General features: G+C 43.8%; 1 protein-coding gene across 3 annotated transcripts in view; it reads left to right on the forward strand.

The window, feature by feature from the left end:
• ninl (ninein-like) overlaps window positions 1–19,342 on the forward strand; it is a 55,386-nt gene that overhangs the window by 34,862 nt on the left and 1,182 nt on the right. For 2 of the 3 annotated variants that reach the window (XM_024146725.2, XM_024146724.2), the window contains exons 14-27: window positions 53–197; window positions 496–564; window positions 657–781; window positions 5,500–5,867; window positions 8,620–10,131; window positions 10,697–10,801; window positions 10,951–11,020; window positions 11,214–11,498; window positions 13,454–13,567; window positions 13,906–14,052; window positions 14,186–14,335; window positions 16,973–17,086; window positions 17,401–17,610; window positions 19,205–19,318. In XM_024146725.2, coding sequence (XP_024002493.1) covers window positions 53–197; window positions 496–564; window positions 657–781; window positions 5,500–5,867; window positions 8,620–10,131; window positions 10,697–10,801; window positions 10,951–11,020; window positions 11,214–11,498; window positions 13,454–13,567; window positions 13,906–14,052; window positions 14,186–14,335; window positions 16,973–17,086; window positions 17,401–17,610; window positions 19,205–19,318 — 3,528 coding nt within the window. The remainder of the gene's footprint in view (window positions 1–52; window positions 198–495; window positions 565–656; window positions 782–5,499; window positions 5,868–8,619; window positions 10,132–10,696; window positions 10,802–10,950; window positions 11,021–11,213; window positions 11,499–13,453; window positions 13,568–13,905; window positions 14,053–14,185; window positions 14,336–16,972; window positions 17,087–17,400; window positions 17,611–19,204; window positions 19,319–19,342) is intronic. The other variant, XM_024146726.2, reaches the window with a different exon arrangement.

Consider the following 19,342-nt stretch of genomic DNA (forward strand, 5'->3'; position numbering starts at 1 on the left):
TGTATGTTTGTCTGAAGTATTGCCTGTTAAATGACACGTCTTTGTCTCACAGGAGCTGCGGGACCGGAATGACGAGTTGAACTCTGAGGTGGAGATGTTAAAGAGTCAGGGGATGGGGAGGCGACCCAGGCGGGCAAGAGACACGTCCACACACGCGTGGTCCAGCCGACGATCACTGACCACTGAGTCTGACTCTGGTAAATCCCACTCATAGCCCTAAGCCATATACTGTGTTCACCCGATTTGTCCCTAGAATTGATATTCGTGCCCTGATTAGAAAATATATTTATTTATTTAAACGTACAGTATATGGGCCTTGTCYTTGGAGGACTGAAAGGCCCCTCCTTTCTCTCTTCCCCACCCATGTATGCACATACACACCCTCTTTCACACACACCCTCTCATTTCTCCACTCAGTCCCACTCCAGTTACACTGACAGTTTCACTTTAGCCACTGACCTACTCTCTACAGTAATCTTGTYCATTGTGCTTCAGATGACCCTGAGATGAAAATAGGCATATCTCCCATGGCTAGCAAAAAGCTACAAGTGGCCAATAAGAATGGTAAGAATTGGAAACATCAATAATTTTTTCCCTCTGTAAAAACCTGTTGGATWTGACTCGCCACCTTGGTGTTTTTAYTTCTATTCCYTCAGGCCCGGGTTGTCTGGAGAGTCTGCCAGGTCCGGTTGTAAGCATTGAGACGGAGATGGCCATGGAACAGTTTAAGGAGAGGCACAGCCAGGAGGTGCAGGACCTGAAGATTGAGTTAGAGACCAAGGTAGAGGAGGCATTCTGATACGCACGCTCACACTAGATTTTAATATTTTCAAGAAACTACAAATTTTCCTTCCTGAGAAAATTGCAAGAAATTACGGGCTTCCCGGTATTCCCGTTCAAACCGGAAGTGGTATTTAAAAGCTATAATACCAGCGAAAAAAAATCTGACATGATTATACCACTATAAATGGAGAAATAGACACATGAATCTAACGGTTTCTTGTTGTATTTGTTGCAATTTAATCAACTCAGTTCTCTCAAACACTATTTAATTGATGTAGCCTAGTTAACAGGTCTATGATGCACTGTTGGCCAACTGTTAAAATATTATGAGGTTCTTACAGTCTAGTGAAAATTACATTCATTTTAGCCTACCTTTGACTGAAAGATGCAGCTTGGTCATTTTCTCTCCCCTTACAACTGTCTATCGGTGAAATTTGGGAAGGTTGTGGCTGTTTTTACTTYGCCTATTGTGGTGATTTTGTCAGAGGGAACTTTTTCCTGTTTTGTTGCATTACAACCTGTAATTTAAATGTATTTTTATTTGGATTTCATGTAATGGACATAMACAAAATAGTCCAAATTGGTGAAGTGAAATGAAAAAAATTACTTGTTTCAAAAAATGAAAAAGCGGTACGTGCATATGTATTCAGATCTGGTGCAGCCAATTACCTTCAGAAGTCACATAATTAGTTAGATTGCACACAGGTGGACTTTACGTGTCACATGATCTGTCACATGATCTCAGTATATATACACCTGTTCTGAAAGRCCCCAGAGTCTGCAACACCACTAAGCAAATGGCACCACYAAGAAAGAGGCACCATGAAGACCAAGGAGTTCTCCAAACAGGTCAGGGACAAAGTTGTGGAGAAGTACAGATCAGGCTTGAGTTTAAAAAAATATCAGAAACTTTGAACATCCCACGGAGCACCATTAAATCCATTATTCAAAAATGGAAAGAATATGGCACCACAACAAACCTGCCAAGAGTGGGCCGCACACCAAAACTCACAGACTAGGCAAGGAGGGCATTAGTCAGAGAGGCAACAAAGAGACCAAAGATAACCCTGAAGGAGCTGCAAAGCTCCACAGCGGAGATTGGATTATCTGTCCATAGGACCACTTTAAGCTGTACACTCCACAGAGCTGGGCTTTACGGAAGAGTGGCCAGAAAAAAGCCATTGCTTAAAGAAAAAAAATAAGCAAACAYGTTTGGTGTTTGCCAAAAGGCATGTGGGAGACTSCCCAAACATATGGAAGAAGGTACTCTGGTCAGATGAGACTCAAATTTAGCTTTTTGGCCATCAAGGAAAATGCTATGTCTGGCGCAAACCCAACACCTCTCATCACCCTGAGAACACCATCCCCAAAGTGAAGCATGGTGGTGGCAGCATCATGCCTTGGGKATGTTTTTCATCGGCAGGGACTGGGAAACTGGTCAGAATTGAAGGAATGATGGATGGCGCTAAATACAAGGAAATTCTTGAGGGAAACCTGTTTGTCTTCCAGAGATTTGAGACGAGGACAGAGGTTCACTTTCCAGCAGGACAATAACCCTAAGCATACTACTAAAGCAACACTCGAGTGGTTTAAGGGGARACATTTAAATGTCTTGGAATGGCCTAATCAAATCCCAGACCTCAATCCAATTGAGGTCTGTACCCGCTGTACCACAGCGGAACCSATCCAACTTGAAGGAGCTGGAGCAGTTTTGCATTGAAGAATGGGCAAAAATCCCAGTGGCTAGATGTGCCAAGCTTATAGAGACATACCCCAAGAGACTTGCAGCTGTGATTGCTGCAAAAGGTGGTTCTACAAAGTATTGACTTTGGGGGGGTGAATAGTTATTTTCCTTTTTTTTGTCTTATTTCTTGTTTGTTTCACAATAAAAAATATTTTGCATCTTCAAAGTGGTAGGCATGTTGTGTAAATCAAATGATCCAAACCCACCAAAAAAAATCTATTTTAATTTCAGGTTGTAAGGCAACAAAATAGGAAAAATGCCAAGGGGGGTGAATACTTTCGCAAGCCACTGTATCTGACTCTCCGCTTATTAAACAGTTAAGCTGTAGCGGAGATTCAGCACCATGGGTAGCACTGCRGTTGATCAATTATCCATGAATCTAAACTCGTCATGAATCATGACCATTCTAAGGTAGGCTATATTTTACATAAAATAAAATGGTAAAATAAATGGTATGCCTATTTCTAGCAATAAAGTAAATAGTCACAGAATAAAATAAATTAAACGTGAGCCTTCTGGCTATATAATTAAATAAAGACCCACACATTATTATTTTCCATTATTACTTTTATTCAGGACAGGAAAAACAAAGATTTTCATAAAATTTGCTTCTTCAATTCGAGTTCATTAAAAGACACCCGGTTCTCGCATAATTTTTCAACATGAAAAACAGACTTGTTTTGAAARGTCTGTAGGAAGGACTACTTGTAATTGTAGCTGATTAATTCTCAAGTCCCAGCCATACAAATGTAGAATCACATTCTACACACAAATTTAGGCTATAGGCTACATAAAATAACGTGGTAGGCCTACCCTGTAGCTAACAAACAAACAAAATAATTTGCATAGGCTATAGGCCGTACCTGTTTAACTTGAATTTTCTCTGAAGTGGTCTCTCATAAAGCGCAGTGCATACATTCYTCCCAGATAGGCGTTTTTTTGATCTTTGCCACAAATTGGCCACAGACTGAGAAGGCTCTCTTGGTCTCCACGGAGGTGGCCTGGATCGTGGCGAGCGCCTCAAACAGGTATTTTGACCTGTATGTTTCCTCCTTAGAGAGAATTTTCAGTAGGTCGATTTTGCTTTCGGCCTCGTTGGCAATACTTTTTGTAAAACTTTGCCCCACAGACAAWAATAAAATGCAACAATTTCAAAGATTTTACTGAGTTACGGTTCAAATAAGGAAATCAGTCAATCAATCAGTCAATTKAAATAAATAAATTGGGCCCTAATCTATGGATTTCATGACTGGGAATAAAGATATGCATCTGATGGTCACAGATACTTACAAAAAAAAGGTAGGGCGCGTGGATCAGAAAACCRGTCAGTATCTGGTGTGACCACCATTTCCCTCATGCAGCGTGACACATCTCCTTCGCATAGAGTTGATCAGGCTGTTAATTGTGGCCTGTGGAATGTTGTCCCACTTCTCTTCAATGGCTGTGCGAARTTGCTGGATATCGGTGGAAACTGGAACACACTGTCGTACACATSGATYCAGAGCATCCCAAACATGCTCAATGGGTGACGTGTCTGGTGAGTATGCAGGCCATGGAAGAACTGGGATGTTTTCAGCTTGTGTACAGATCCTTGCGGCACTGTGCATTATCATGCTGAAACATGAGGTCATGTGAAAACCCACAGTTTCATCAGCTGTCCGGGTGGCTGGTCTCGGACGATCCTGCAGGGGAAGAAGCCAGATGTGAAGTTCCTGAGCTGGCGAGGTGGCTTATGGTAGAGAAACATTCAATTCTCTGGAAACCGCTCTGGTGGACATTCCTGCAGTCAGCATGCTAATTGCATGCTCCCTCAAATCTTGAGACATCTGTGGCATTGTGTTGTGACTTCACATTTTAGTGGCCTTTTTTTGTCCCCAGCACAAGGTGCACCTGTGTAATGATCATGCTGTTCAATCAGCTTCTTGATATACCACTCCTGTCAGGTGGATGGATTATCTTGTCAAAGTAGAAATGCTCATTAACAGGGATGGAACCAAATTTGAGAKAAATAATATTTTTGTGCGTATGGAACATTTCTGGGATGTTTTATTTCAGCTCATGAAACATGGGACCAACCCTTTACATGTTGCGTTTATATTTTTGTTCAGTGTAATAAAAGCAGATAGGCCAACCAGTAGTGACTTTGTAAGTAAATACGGTAGGCTACAACAACACACCCTGAGCTGTCACGTTCTGACCTTAGTTCTTTTGTTATTTCTTTGTTTTAGTATGGTCAGGGCGTGAGTTGGGTGGGTTATCTATGTTTGTTTTTCTATGTTGGTTTTTTGCGTTTGGCCTGGTATGATTCTCAATCAGAGGCAGGTGTCGTTAGTTGTCTCTGATTGAGAATCATACTTAGGTAGCCTTTTTCCACCTGTGTTTCGTGGGTGTTTATTTTCTGTGTCTGTGTGTTTCACACGGAACTGTTTCGGTTGGTTATTTCACGTGTCGTTTATTGTTTTGTTTCAGTGTTCGTTTGTTTTAATAAAGAGCATGAACACGTACCACGCTGCGCATTGGTCCTCCAATCCTTACTACTCCTCCTCGTCAGAGGAGGAGGAAGACAGCCGTTACATGAGCGTTGATTATTGGTCATGCAGATAGTAGAGCAGGCCGTATGATGACAGATTTTGCATATAATTTAACAAATACATTTTATTTCACTCTGTTCATAGAAATAATTTGTTATAATTTACTGGTTTCTCACTGTCATTTATCCCGGGAAAAGATGGGTTTGGGCGGGAAATTCCAGTAAAGCTCGGTAACCCGGTTCCCGCCATTAAACCCTAGCTCACACGTTTTTGTATTGTTTTGATTACCGTCTCCTATTTTTGTATGTGAAATTGAAAGGTCCAAAATTGTTGGTAATTTGAGTGACACTAGATGTAAAGACTGAACTAACTTCAGTACATGAGGCCCATTTTTCAAATTCTGGGATAGCCCTGAACCTCCTCATCATCCTCACCTCACAGGTGAACTTCTACGAGCGCAGCCTGGAGCTGATGCGACGGAACATGGAGGTGGAGAGGAAGGACATCTCTTCGGGCTTCAAGGTGGAGATCAGTGAGCTGGAGGAGCAGAAGGCCCAGGCTGAGGAGCATGTTAAGAGGCTAAGGGAGGCAGTGGAGAAGCTGCAGACCGAGTTACAGAACAGCTCCAGGCGCCTGAGAGGGCCAGGCTGGAGCGCTGACCAGGAGAGAAGGGCMCAGCACGAACAGGCTGAGCTGGAGCAGAACTATGCCATGGAGATCAGTAACCTGGTCCAGAGACTGACCTCCGAGAAAGACCAGCTAGAGGCTGAGCTGAAGCTCAAGATGGAACAAGAGTTGCTGCTCGTAAGGTGGGTGTGGCCAGACTATCCTCCTCCCCAGGGCTGTCTTCTGAAATTCAAACAAATTCATTTCAAGTTCACATTCTTGTGTAGGTTGACTCCCGGTTTCGCATTCAATTTAATTTAAAAAATGTTGTGCCAACTGTAACTTTTGCATGAGTCCCTTTAACTCCATAACATATACACTGGACTTACACAACAATGGTGTGTGAGCTGAGACTGGTGTATGTCGTGTGTATGTATATACACTTAATGTACAAAACATTATGAACACTCTTTCCATTTTCTATTTTTTACTTAACACTTTTTTATTTTCTTAACTTAAAGCATTTTTGGTTAAGGGCTTGTAAGTAAGCATACCTGTTGTATTTGGCACATGTGRCAAATTTGATTTGACATACTGTAGACTGACCAGGTGAAAGCTATGATCCCCTTATTGATGTCACTTGTTAAATCCACTTCAATCTGTGTAGATGAAGGGGAGGAGACAGGTTAAATTATTTTTAAGCCTTGAGACAATTGAGACATGGATTGTGTATGTTTGCCATTCAGAGGATGAATGGGCAATACAAAACATAAAGTACAATTGAAYGGGGTATGGTAGTAGGTGCCACGCGCACCTGTTTGTGTCAAGAACAGCAACACTGCTGGGTTTTTCAAGCTCAACATTTTCCATTGTGTGTATCAATAATGGTCCGCCACCCAAAGAACATTCAACCAACTTGACACAACTGTGAGGAGCATTGGCGTCAACATGGGCCAGCATCCCTGTGGAATGGTTTTGACACCTTGTAGAGTCAATGCCCCACAAATTGAAGCTGTTCTGAAGGCAAAAAGGGGGTGCAACATTCTTAATGTTTTGTCCACTCAGTGTATGCGTGTGTGTGTATATATACAGTACCAGTCAAACATTTGGAAACACCTACTCATTCAAGGGTTTTTCTTTATTGTTACTATTTTCTACATGGTAGAATAATAATGAAGTAATAATACGATGAAATAATACATATGGAATCATGTTGTTAAAAAAAAAAGTGTTAAACAAATCAAAATATATTTTAGCCACCCATTGTCTTGATGAAAGCTTTGTAGAAAAATAAAGAAAATCCCTGGAATGAGTAGGCGTGTCCAAACTTTTGACTGGTATTGTATTTGTGTGTGTATATACAGTACCAGTCAAAATTGTGGACACACCTACCAGGGTTTTTATTTTGACTTTCTACATTGTAGAATAATAGTGAAGACATCAAAACTATGAAATAACACAAATGTAATCATGTAATAACCAAAAGTATTATTTTATAATTGAGATTCTTCAAAGTAGCCACCCTTTGCCTTGATGACAGCTTTGCACACTCTTGGCATTCTCTCAACCAACTTCATGAGGTAGTCACCTGAAATGCATTTTAACTAACAGGTGTGCCTTCTTAAAAGTTAAGTTAATTTTCTTTCTTAATGCGTTTGAGCCAATCAGTTGTGTTGTGACAAGTTAGGGGTGGTATACAGAAGATAGCCCTATTTGGTAAAAGACCAAGTCCATATTATGGCAAGAACAGCTCAAATAAGCAAAGAGAAACGACAGTCCATCATTACTTTAAGACATGAAGGTCAGTCAATACGGAACATTTCAAGAACTTTGAACGTTTCTTCAAGTGCAGTCGCATAAACCATGAAGCGCTATGATGAAACTGGCTCTCATGAGGACTGACCCAGAGTTACCTCTGCTGCAGAGGATAAGTTCATTAAAGTTACCAGCCTCAGAAATTGCAGCCCAATAAGTGCTTCACAGAGTTCAAGTAACAGACACATCTCAACATCAACTGTTCAGATGAGATTGCATGAATCAGGCCTTCATGGTCGAATTGCTGCAAAGAAACCACTACTAAAGGACATCAATAAGAATAAGAGACTTCTTGGCCCAGAAACATGAGCAATAGACATTAGACCAGTGGAAATCTGTCCTTTTGGTCTGATGAGTCCAAATTGGAGATTTTTGGTTCCAACAGCCGTGTCTTTGTGAGACGCAGAGTAGGTGAACAGATGATCTCTGCATGTGTGGTTCCCAACGTGAAGCATGGAGGTGTGATGGTGTGGGGCTGCTTTGCTGGTGACACTGTCAGTGATTTATTTAGAATTCAAGGCACACTTAACCAGCATGGCTACCACCGCATTCTGCAACGAAACGCCATCCCATCTGGTTTGTGCTTAGTGGGACTATCATTTGTTTTTCAATAGGACAATGACCCAACACACCTGCAGGCTGTGTAAGGGCTATTTGACCAAGAAGGAGAGTGATGGAGTGCTGCATCAGATGACCTGGCCTCCACAATCACCTGACCTCAACCCAATTGAGGTGGTTTGGGATGAGTTGGACCGCAGAGTGAAGGAAAAGCCGCCAACAACTGCTCAGCATATGTGGGAACTTCTTCAAGATTGTTGGAAAAGCATTCCAGGTGAAGCTGGTTGAGAGCATGCCAAGAGTGCAAAGCTGTCATCAAGACAAAGGGTGGCTATTTGAAGAATCTCAAATCTCAAATATATTTTGATTTGTTTAACACTTTTTTTGGTTACTACATGATTCCATATGTTTTATTTATTAGTTTTGATGTCTTCACTATTATTCTACAATGTAGAAAATCGTTTTTTTTTTTAAATAAATAAATGAACTTGAATGAGCAGGTGTGTCCAAACTTTTCACTGGTACTGTATATGTATCTGTCTCTGTGTGCCTTRGTGAACAGTGTGTGTGCTATGTAATCAGGGAAGAGGCAGAGCAGCAGGTGTCTCAGATGAAGACTCAGCAAGGCGAGGCCCAGCGCAGCTTCATGCACCAGCTACGCTGTGAGCGCCTGCGGCTGGAACTGGAGCAGGAGAGGCACAGGGAGAGACTCCACAGTACAGAGAGGGCGGTTGAGGAGCAGGCCAGGATCTGTAGCCGGTCCGCTGTGGAGAGGAAGAGGCTGGAGGAAGGGCACCAGGAGGAAGTCCGGCAGCTGAAAGAGCACATAGCCAGTCTGCAGGAGCAGGCAGATCTGACCTCCGATAGGGAGAAGTCACTTATACAGCACTGTCAGTTAGAGGTGAAACTAGAGCACTATCAAACACAGTGCAGTCAGTTAGAGGCTGAACTGGAAGTGACTTGCGATCGGTGCAGTCAACTAGAGGCCAAACTGGAAGTGGTTTGTGCCCAGCTGGAGCTGGAGGAACGCACTRTGTGTCTGGCGTCTGAGGCTTTGACCGAGCGTCTGACCTCTGAACGGCATGATGTAGAGGAGGAACTGGGGTTGGTGAGGGATAGAGAGCGAGAAATCCTTAGTGAGGTGTCTCAGCTAAGAGAGGAGCTGCATAGTCTACGGTCTGAATATATGACACTTCTTCAGGACAAGGAAATGATAGCGGAGAACTGTAGCAGTTTGTCCAGCGCCTTTGTACAACAGCAAGCTCAGCTGAGGGCCAAAGAGGAAGACACGGAGACCCTGAGGGGGGAGTTGGAGAGGGCACGGGAGGCTCTGAGAAATGAAGTAGAACGATGCTCAAGGCAGACTGCTGAGCTGGACTCCCAGAAGACGGACAGAGCGATGCTGATGGAGGAGCTGAGAAAACACAGAACAACTGTTGACTGTCTACAGTCAGATCTTGACTGTGTCACTGAGGAGKTAAACCAGTGGAAGAGGGCAGAGAACAGTCTACAGGAAGCCTTGAGGGTGGAACAAACCCAGGTCATGGAGATCCAATCCACCCTGGACCTGGAGAGGGAAGAGACRGGCTGTCTGAGCCAGGAGAACACCCACTACATCCGCCTGGCAGACCAACTCTCCAACCAGATCGAAGAAATGGAAACGGAATCATCCAAACTCCAAGACCACATCCACCAGCTGAAAGCCCAACTGGGCGAAATGTCCAGCCTGGTTTCTGATCTCAGGACCCAGCTAGAGGCCAAATTCACAGAGGTAGACCACCTTGAATCAGATATAAAGCAGACTGCAGGTCTGGTAGAGATGGCAGAAGCCCTGTCCAATAAGCACTTTAGGGAAGAGGAGCTGCTGAACACCCAACTGGAGACCAAGGAGAGAGAGCTGTGCTCCCTCAGAGGAAAGGCTGGCAGCAGCACCACCGTCCAGCTGCAGCAGGCCCTGCTGTCCTCTCAGGCAGAGGTCCACWGGTTGGAGGAGTCCTTTGAGTGGGAGAAGGGCAGGATGAAGGAGCAGYTGGTGGAGATGGAGAAGCTGGTCATGGCTCTGGAGATGGTGATGGACCCTACCAGTCCACACAGGTTTGTGACGTGCAGGCCTGGTGCCGGAAATCAAACCAAACCAACCTTCAAATGACTAACCTCCACCTGCCTTGATTCCAATGTGTTTCTGCCGCAAACATGGGGGCTGAAATTTGAATGACTAATAACAACCGATCTGCTCTCATCTGAAAGAGATCCTCACCTTTTCTCCTCACAAACCTTCTCCAAGTCTTTAACCTTCTCTACACCTTAGCAGGCTGTGTGCCAACATCAAACTTTTGACATTTAAATTGTCTGGAATGCATTAACAATTTTCTGTCTCTCTAACGGCATGATTTTCACCTAGGTGCATGATATTAGATTTAATTTGTCTGAATAACAGTATTTATATCATTGAATGTTTGTTTGTCTAAACCAGTGTCCATTTTACTTTCGCCACATAAGTGCATTGATTTCACCCAGAGTTTCATCTGGAACTTAAATGTTTGCTTCAAATTATAAATGCCTCCATCAAATCAATCCCCAGATAAATATTATGTTTAAATATCTTCCAGATTAAAATGCCTTTGAGGAAAAACTCCTATGTAAACTATTTCAACTCTAGTTCTCAGTTAGATGAGGTCAACTGTGAGAACAGTGCTCTGAAGGACAGACTGGCCATGTTACAGCAGGATGTCCAGAGAATGGAGGAAGAGATCATCAAGAAGAAGTAAGCTGATCCGTCAGTAATGTGTTGCTGTGAGATAATGCTAAATACAGATATGGTTTACAAATGTCTGTTACAGAAGGGGTTGTTTTTTAAGCTGTATTCTGTCTTCACAGCTATTAATTATTCCTTTCCGTCTTTGATTTCACCAGAAAGAAACTGGACGAAGTGGAGCAGGAACACGAGAAGAACAGGGAGAAGCAGGAGAGACTTCACAAAGAGGTTTGTTTTCAATCGTTTTCCATTTCACTATAATCACCCTGCATAGTTCAACTGACCCTTTTAGCCTGATAGATTTTAATAGCCTACATTTGATCATTGGACACATGATCATTATCTCAATCACCCGAGGCCACCGCATAGTGATGAGCAATCCCAGTCTGATAAACCCTTCATCCACCCCCTTCCCTCTCAGAACGCCAAGTACCAGGAAGAGGTGCTGGACCTGAGAGCCCGCAACCTGCAGCTGAGCGGCGAGAATGCTGAGTTTAGCTCCCGTCTCCGTGCCGACCAGGGGGCGGTCCAGATGCTGACGGAGAGGCTGGCACAGGTGTCCCGGGAGCAGGCGGAGGGGGYGGCCACAGCCAGGCAGCTCCAGGAGACCTCCACCCAGCAGGAGAGGGAGAGACTCCACCTGCAGGCAGCCTGGCGTCACGACAAGGAGCTGCTGGAGAGAGAACTCCACACCAACAAGGAAAAGGTGTGTGTGTATACAGTGGGGCAAAAAAGTATTTAGTCAGCCACCAATTGTGCAAGTTCTCCCACTTAAAAAGATGAGAGGCCTGTAATTTTCATCATAGGTACACTTCAACCATACAGACAAAATGAGAAAAAAAATCCTGAAAATCACATTGTAGGATTTTTAATTATTTATTTGCAAATTATGGTGGAAAATAAGTATTTGGTCACCTACAAACAAGCAAGATTTCTGGCTTTCACAGACCTGTAACTTCTTCTTTAAGAGGCTCCTCTGTCCTCCACTCGTTACCTGTATTAATGGCACCTGTTGAACTTGTTATCAGTATAAAAGACACCTGACCAAAAGTAACAAAGCCTACCATCAGTAACACACTACGCCGCCAGGGACTCAAATCCTGCAGTGCCAGACGTGTCCCCTGCTTAAGCCAGTACATGTCCAGGCCCGTCTGAAGTTTGCTAGAGAGCATTTGGATGATCCAGAAGAAGATTGGGAGAATGTCATATGGTCAGATGAAACCAAAATAGAACTTTTTGGTAAAAACTCAACTCGTCGTGTTGGAGAACAAAGAATGCTGAGTTGCATCCAAAGAACACCATACCTACTTGAAGCATGGGGGTGGAAACATCATGCTTTGGGGCTGTTTTTCTGGAAAGGGACCAGGACGACTGATCCGTGTAAAGGACAGAATGAATGGGGCCATGTATCGTGAGATTTTGAGTGAAAACTCCTTCCATCAGCAAGGGCATTGAAGATGAAACGTGGCTGGTCTTTTAGCATGACAATGATCCCAACACACCGCCGGGCAACGAAGGAGTGGCTTCGCAAGAAGCATTTCAAGGTCCTGGAGTGGCCTAGCCAGTCTCCAGATCTCAACCCCATAGAAAATCTTTGGAGGAGTTGAAAGTCCGTGTTGCCCAGCAACAGCCCCAAAACATCACTGCTCTAGAGGAGATCTGCATGGAGGAATGGGCCAAAATACCAGCAACAGTGGTGTACAGTGGTATACAAAACCTTGTGAAGACTTACAGAAAACGTTTGACCTCTGTCATTGCCAACAAAGGGTATATAACAAAGTATTGAGAAACTTTTGTTATTGACCAAATACTTATTTTCCACCATAATTTGCAAATAAATCATAAAAAATCCTACAATGTGCCTCCCGGTGGCGCAGTGGTCTAGGGCACTGCGAAGCAGTGCTAGCTGCGCCACCAGAGTCTCTGGGTTCGCGCCCAGGCTCTGTCGCAGCCGGCCGCGACCGGAGGTCCGTGGGGCGACGCACAATTGGCATAGCGTCGTCCGGGTTAGGGAGGGTTTGGCCGGTAGGGTATCCTTGTCTCATCGCGCTCCAGCGACTCCTGTGCGGGCGGGCGCAGTGCGCGCTAACCAAGGGGCCAGGTACACGGTGTTTCCTCCGCACATTGGTGCGGCTGGCTCCCGGGTTGGAGGCCGCTGTGTTAAGAAGCAGGGCGGCTTGGTTGGGTTGTGGTTCGGAGGACGCATGGCTTTCGACCTTCGTCTCTCCCGAGACCGTACGGGAGTTGTAGCGATGAGACAAGATAGTAATTACTAGCGATTGGATACCACGAAAATTGGGAGAAAATGGGATTTAAAAATATATATATATTATATATTTTAAAAAATCCTACAATGTGATTTTCTGGATAAAATGTTTCTCATTTTGTCTGTCATAGTTGAGTGTACCTATGATGAAAATTACAGGCCTCTCTCATCTTTTTAAGTGGGAGAACYTGCACAATTGGTGGCTGACTAAATACTTTTTTGCCCCACTGTATATAGGGGACTTTTGGGACAGTTGTGGTAGAGTTCTCCATTATCTAGATACTATGTTTTGGTCTATCGGAAATTGAAGTGTGTGAGAATTTTCTTGGTCAGCATTTTTAATGAATGGGCCTCATTTATGTATCTTGATTCTTAAATGTCTTGTTTRCTCTTAGCTCCAGTGTTTGTCAGAGGTGGAGTCCTCACTGACCAGCCTGACCCTGAAGCACCAATGGCTGGAGCAGGATAAGGAGAGGCTGCTGAGGGAGGTGGAGGAGAGGACCCAGAAGGTGAGAGAAGGATGTACTTGGCTATTGCAACTCTGTTGTGGGGAATTKACATCTTCCAAGTATTTTCTCTGACTGAATATGTATTTAATTTTTATTTTTTTAAATTTTACCTTTATTTAACTAGGCAAGTCAGTTAAGAACAAATTCTTATTTTCAATGACGGCCTAGGAACAGTGGGTTAACTGCCTGTTCAGGGGCAGAACGACAGATTTGTACCTTGTCAGCTCGGGGATTTGAACTTGCAACCTTTTCGGTTACTAGTCCAACGCTCTAACCACTAGGCTACCCTGCCGCCTAGTGGTTCATAATCATATGAATTATGATGTTATTGTTTTCAGGTTGAGAAGCTCCAAGAGTCTCTTCTCTCTGTGGACTCCCAGATGGAGCTGCTTCGCTCCCAGCTCCAGGCAGTGGATCAGGAGAAGACTGGCCAGATCCAGGAAGTAGCCAACCACCAGAGGATGATACAGGATGCCCAGGACAAGGTAGGTGACATACTAACGACGAAAACAATAGAAATGTCTGCTCACTGTTTGCTGGTCCTGAATGTGATCTTTAATGAAGCGTTGTGATACATTAGCACTTTGACTGACTTCATTGTTGTCTGCTGATCATCAGGTAAAGGAKCTGGAGGCCAGCATGGGCAGGCTAAGCAGGGAGAAGGAGCAGCTGCGTCTGGCCCAGAAACAACATGAGGAGGAGGCCACTATGGCCCTACAAAAGGAGTGCCAGAGCCTGCGCCTCCAAAACCAGGAGCTGCTCCACAGGGTAGAGCTACGTTACTTGCTCTTAAAGCCATAGCCACGGGATGTAGGGGTGCTGGATGTGCTGCAGCACCCCCTTGTAAATTGGAATACATTTTGCCAAAATTACACTGAACAAAAATATAAACGCAACATGCAAAAATGTCTCAGAWTTTTACTGAGTTACAGTTCATATAAGGAAATCAGTAAATTGAAATGAATGAATTAGGCCCTAATCTATGGATTTCACATGACTAGGAATACAGAGGCCATGTCTAGCTAACTACTGTAGCTAACTAGCCAGTTAATCTCTGTTGCTAGCCAGCAAGCTAGAAAGCAACGCTAAAGGGATTGCAAATGGGTAASCATAACATTTTTTTMCCCTAAATATTAGCTAGCTGGCTAGCATTTATGAAGCCTGGAAACACGTTCCTCACACACCAGGAACGTATTTCCTCCAATTTTATAACGAAAAGGTGCCTCAGTCCCAAAACACAAGTTTTCTGGAGACTTGTGGGAGGAGTGCTGATAACGTCGCCCACTGTATGGCTTTCGGTAGCCTGATTTTCATCCAGACTRAAGAGAAATCTGCACACAATGCATCCCTGACCACCACCTGAAGTGGTCAGCCAGATCTGAACCCAATCAGACCACAAAGCGACTAGACCCGTCTTTTCAATGCTATCTTCTTATTCTGATAGCAGAAATCACATGTAAGTGTCAAATGTAGACACGAACAGATATGCAACTGTTGGTCACAGATACCTTAAAAAAAAAAAATATGGGGCATGAATCAGAAAACCAGTCCTCTTCAATGGCTGTGTGAAATTGCTAGATGTTGGCGGAAACTGGAACACGCTGCCGTACACATCGATCCAGAGCATCCTAAACAGCTCAATGGGTGAAATGTCTGGCGAGTATGCAGGCCATGGGAGAATTGGGACATTTTGAGCTTCCAGGAATTGTGTATAGATCCTTGCGACATGGGGCCGTGCATTATCATGCTGAAACATGAGGTGAGGGCGGTGGATGAATGGTATGACAATAGACCTCAGGATCTCATCACGGTATCTCTGTGCATTCAAACAGCCATCGATAAAATGCAATTCTGTTCACCACATTGACATCAGGAAACCGCTCTCCCACATKACGCCATACACGCTTTCTGCCATATGCCCAGTACAGTTGAAACCGGGATTCATCCGTGAAGAGCACACTTCTCCAGCGTGACAATGGCCATCGAAGTTGAGCATTTTCCCACTGAAGTYGGTTACGACGCCGAACTGCTGTCAGGTCAAGACCCTGGTGAAGACGAYGAGCACGCAGATGAGCTTCCCTGAGACGGTGGCAGACAGTTTGTGCAGCAATTCTTCAGTTGTGCRAACCCAGTTTCATCAGCTGTTCGGGTAGCTGGTCTCAGACGACCCCGCAGGTGAAGAAGACGGATGTGGAGGTCCTGGGCTGGCGTGGTTACACGTGGTCTGCGGTTGTGAGGCCGGTTGGACGTACTGTCAAATTCTCTAAAACGACGTTGGAGGCAGCTTATGGAAAAGAAATGAACATTCTCTGGCAACAGCTCTGGTGGACATTCCTGCAGTCAGCATACCAATTGCACACTCCCTCAAAACTTGAGACATTTGTGGCATTGTGTTGTGTGACAAAACTGCACATTTTAGGAGTGGCCTTTTATTGTCCCCAGTACAAGTGTGTAATGTTCATGCTGTTTAAACAACTTCTTGATAATCCATCCACCTGACCGTTGTGGCATATCTTGGCAAAGGAGAAATGTTCACAAATAGGGATGTAAACCAATTTGTGGACAACATTTTTATATTTTTTGTGCATATGGAACATTTCTGGGATCTTTTATTTCAGCTCATCAAACATGAAAACAACACTTTACATGTTGCGTTTTATATTTTGTTCACTATATAGTATTTCTTGTTTGTACATAAATAAATCAAATTCTAAATACTACACCAGATACTATAATTTAGCCATAGAGCTAGCTTCTTTAAATAAAATAGCTGTGGTGGATTGTTTTTAAGCATAAACGCAGTGCATAGCCTAGGCAACTACAGCAGTGCGTGGCAAAAATGCTTTATTTTATTTATATTTAACCTGGCAAGTCAGTTATGAACAAATTCTTATTTACAATGACGGCCAAACCTGGACGATGCTGGCCCAATTGTGCGCCGCCCTATGGGACTCCCAATCACGTCCGGTTGTGATACAGCCTGGATTCGAACCAGGGTGCCAGTAGTGACACCTCTAGCACTGAGATGCAGTGCCTTAGACCGCTGCGCTACTCGGGAGCCCAATATCAGCTGATTGTTGAGTTGCGGCTATCAGTGAACAGCAGGTTAAAATTGGCCTTCTATTTCAAAATACAATCACCGGAAAACACAGTTTGGAAATCAAATATCTACTGCTAAAAAGAGAAGACTCTAATCTGCCAAATGACGTAGAATTCCATGAAAATAGGCCCACATTTTCTCAGACCTCTTCAAATAATTAAGCCCTTGGGCTGATCCTTGATATGCGCTCTGTTCAGTTAAATCTTACTGTTAGTCTGCAAATGCGGTCATTGATGCTTGCATGCAATGCTTTATTATAAAGGTGAAATATTTTTGAAGTGGTTGTTGTGCTTTGTTTCCTTCAGGTGTATCAGCTGCAGGGCCAGGATGTGGAGGTACAGAGTCTGACTGAGGAGTGCCTGACTCTAAAGAACAAACAGGCACAGCTGGAGACTGCCAGGGCAGAGGCACAGGATCAGGTGACCTCAAACATTTTGGTCAAATAATTGATAAATGTAATTTTGCTGAGGCACCACATCTCTAAACTGAAAGCAGGTTTGCCAATTGAAACTCAAATTGAGCAACTAACGCCATGGTCCTAATTTGCACTAATCTATTCTTGCAGAAGTTGAGGCTAATTCATTTCATGAACATTTCCAAACTCCATTCCTATGCCCTATTGAGTCTATCAGCGTGTTTGAGCAGGAATAGTTTGGGATGCTAGGCTATTGGTGGATCACTACAGTCTGACTACAATGTAGTTGATTCTCAAACACACTGTTTTATGGTGCAGGCACTGATGGTGGACACAGCCTTGACACTGGCCCAGGCCCAGCATGTCCKGGAGCTGCAGCAGTTGAGGGAGCAGGCAGGACTGGGGTCCAGGGAGCAGCTGGCTCACTTTCAAGCCCAGCTGGCAGATGAGAAGCGCAGGGGGCAGAAGCTGCAACAGACCTTCCGCACACAGGCCCAGCAAGCCAGCACCCAGATAGGCCTGCAGCAGGTAGTGTACTGCGCTACAGGGTGCACCCAATCCAGCCACTGGTTACAGTTCAATAGGCATGATTTGCACCCTTTAACACTTCTCAAAATAATTAACCGTAGTTTAACACAGAACTAAAAGTGAATAATAAATGTACAGTTGAAGTCAGAAGTTTACATACACTTAGTTAAAACTCGTTTTAATGATTCCAACCTAAGTTGACTGTGCCTTTAAACAGCTTGGAAAATTCCAGAAAATGATGTCATGGCTTTAGAAGCTTTTGATAGGCTAATTTACATAATTTTAGTCAATTGGAGGTGTACCTGTGGATGTATTTCAAGGCCTACCTTCAAACTCAGTGCCTCTTTGCTTGACATCATGGGAAGATTAAAAGAAACCAGCCAAGACCTCAGGAAAAAAAGTGTAGACCTCCACAAGTCTGGTTCATCCTTGGCAGCAATTTCCAAACGCCTGAAGGTACCACTTTCATCTGTACAAACAATAGTACGCAAGTATAAACACCATGTCACCACGCAGCCGTCATACCGCTCAGGAAGGAGACTCGTTCTGTCTCCTAGAGATGAATGTACTTTGGTGAGAAAAGTGCAAATCAATCCCAGAACAACAGTAAAGGACCTTGTGAAGATGCTGGAGGAAACAGGTACAAAAGTATCTATATCCACAGTAAAACGAGTCCTATATCGACATAAACCGCTGCTCCAAAACCGCCATAAAAAAGACAGACTATGGTTTGCAACTGAACATGGGGACAAATATCGTACTTTTTKAACTGATGAAACAAAAATAGAACTGTTTGGCCATAATGACCATCGTTATGTTTTGAGGAAAAAGGGGGATGCTTGCAAGCCGAAGAACACCATCACAACAGTGAGGCACTGGGGTGGCAGCATCATGTTGTGGGGGTGCTTTGCTGCAGGAAGGACTASTGCACTTCACAAAATAGATGGCATCATGAGGAGGGAAAATTATGTGGATATATTGAAGCAACATCAAGACATCAGTCAGGAAGTTAAAGCTTGGTCGCAAATGGGTCTTCCAAATGGACAATGACCCCAAGCATACTTCCAAAGTTGTGGCAAAATGGCTTAAGGACAACAAAGTCAAGGTATTGGAGTGGCCATCACAAAGCCCTGACCTCAGTCCTATAGAAAATTTGTGGGCAGAACTGAAAAAGCACGAGCAAGGAGGCCTACAAACATGACTCAGTTACACACGCTCTGTCAGGAGGAATTGGCTAAAATTCACCCAACTTATTGTGGGAAGCTTGTGGAAGGCTACCTGAAACGTTTGACCCAAGTTAAACAATTTTTAAAGGCAACGCTACTAAATACTAATTGAGTGCATGTAAACTTCTGACCCACTGGGAATGTGATGAAAGAAATAAAAGCTGAAAGAAATMATTCGCTTTACTATTATYCTGACATTTCACATTCTTAAAATAAAGTGGTGATCCTAACTGCCCTAAAACAGGGAATATTTACTAGGATTAAATGTCAGGAATTGTGAAAAACTGAGTTTAAATGTATATGGCTAWGGTGTATGTAAACTTCTGACTTTTATATGCTGTAAATGCTGGCTCTCTGTTTGTGCTCAGGAGCAATATGAGAAGGTGATAGTGAACATGCAGGAGGGGATGGAGGGGGTGGAGACCAARCTGAGGAGTGTGCGCAAGATGCTGCAGGAGAAGGTCAACCAGCTGAAGGAGCAGGTCAGTTTACCATTCATATTAGAC

This window comes from Salvelinus sp. IW2-2015, unplaced genomic scaffold (genome assembly GCF_002910315.2).
Source record: "Salvelinus sp. IW2-2015 unplaced genomic scaffold, ASM291031v2 Un_scaffold16511, whole genome shotgun sequence".
NCBI classification, from domain to species: domain Eukaryota; kingdom Metazoa; phylum Chordata; class Actinopteri; order Salmoniformes; family Salmonidae; genus Salvelinus; species Salvelinus sp. IW2-2015.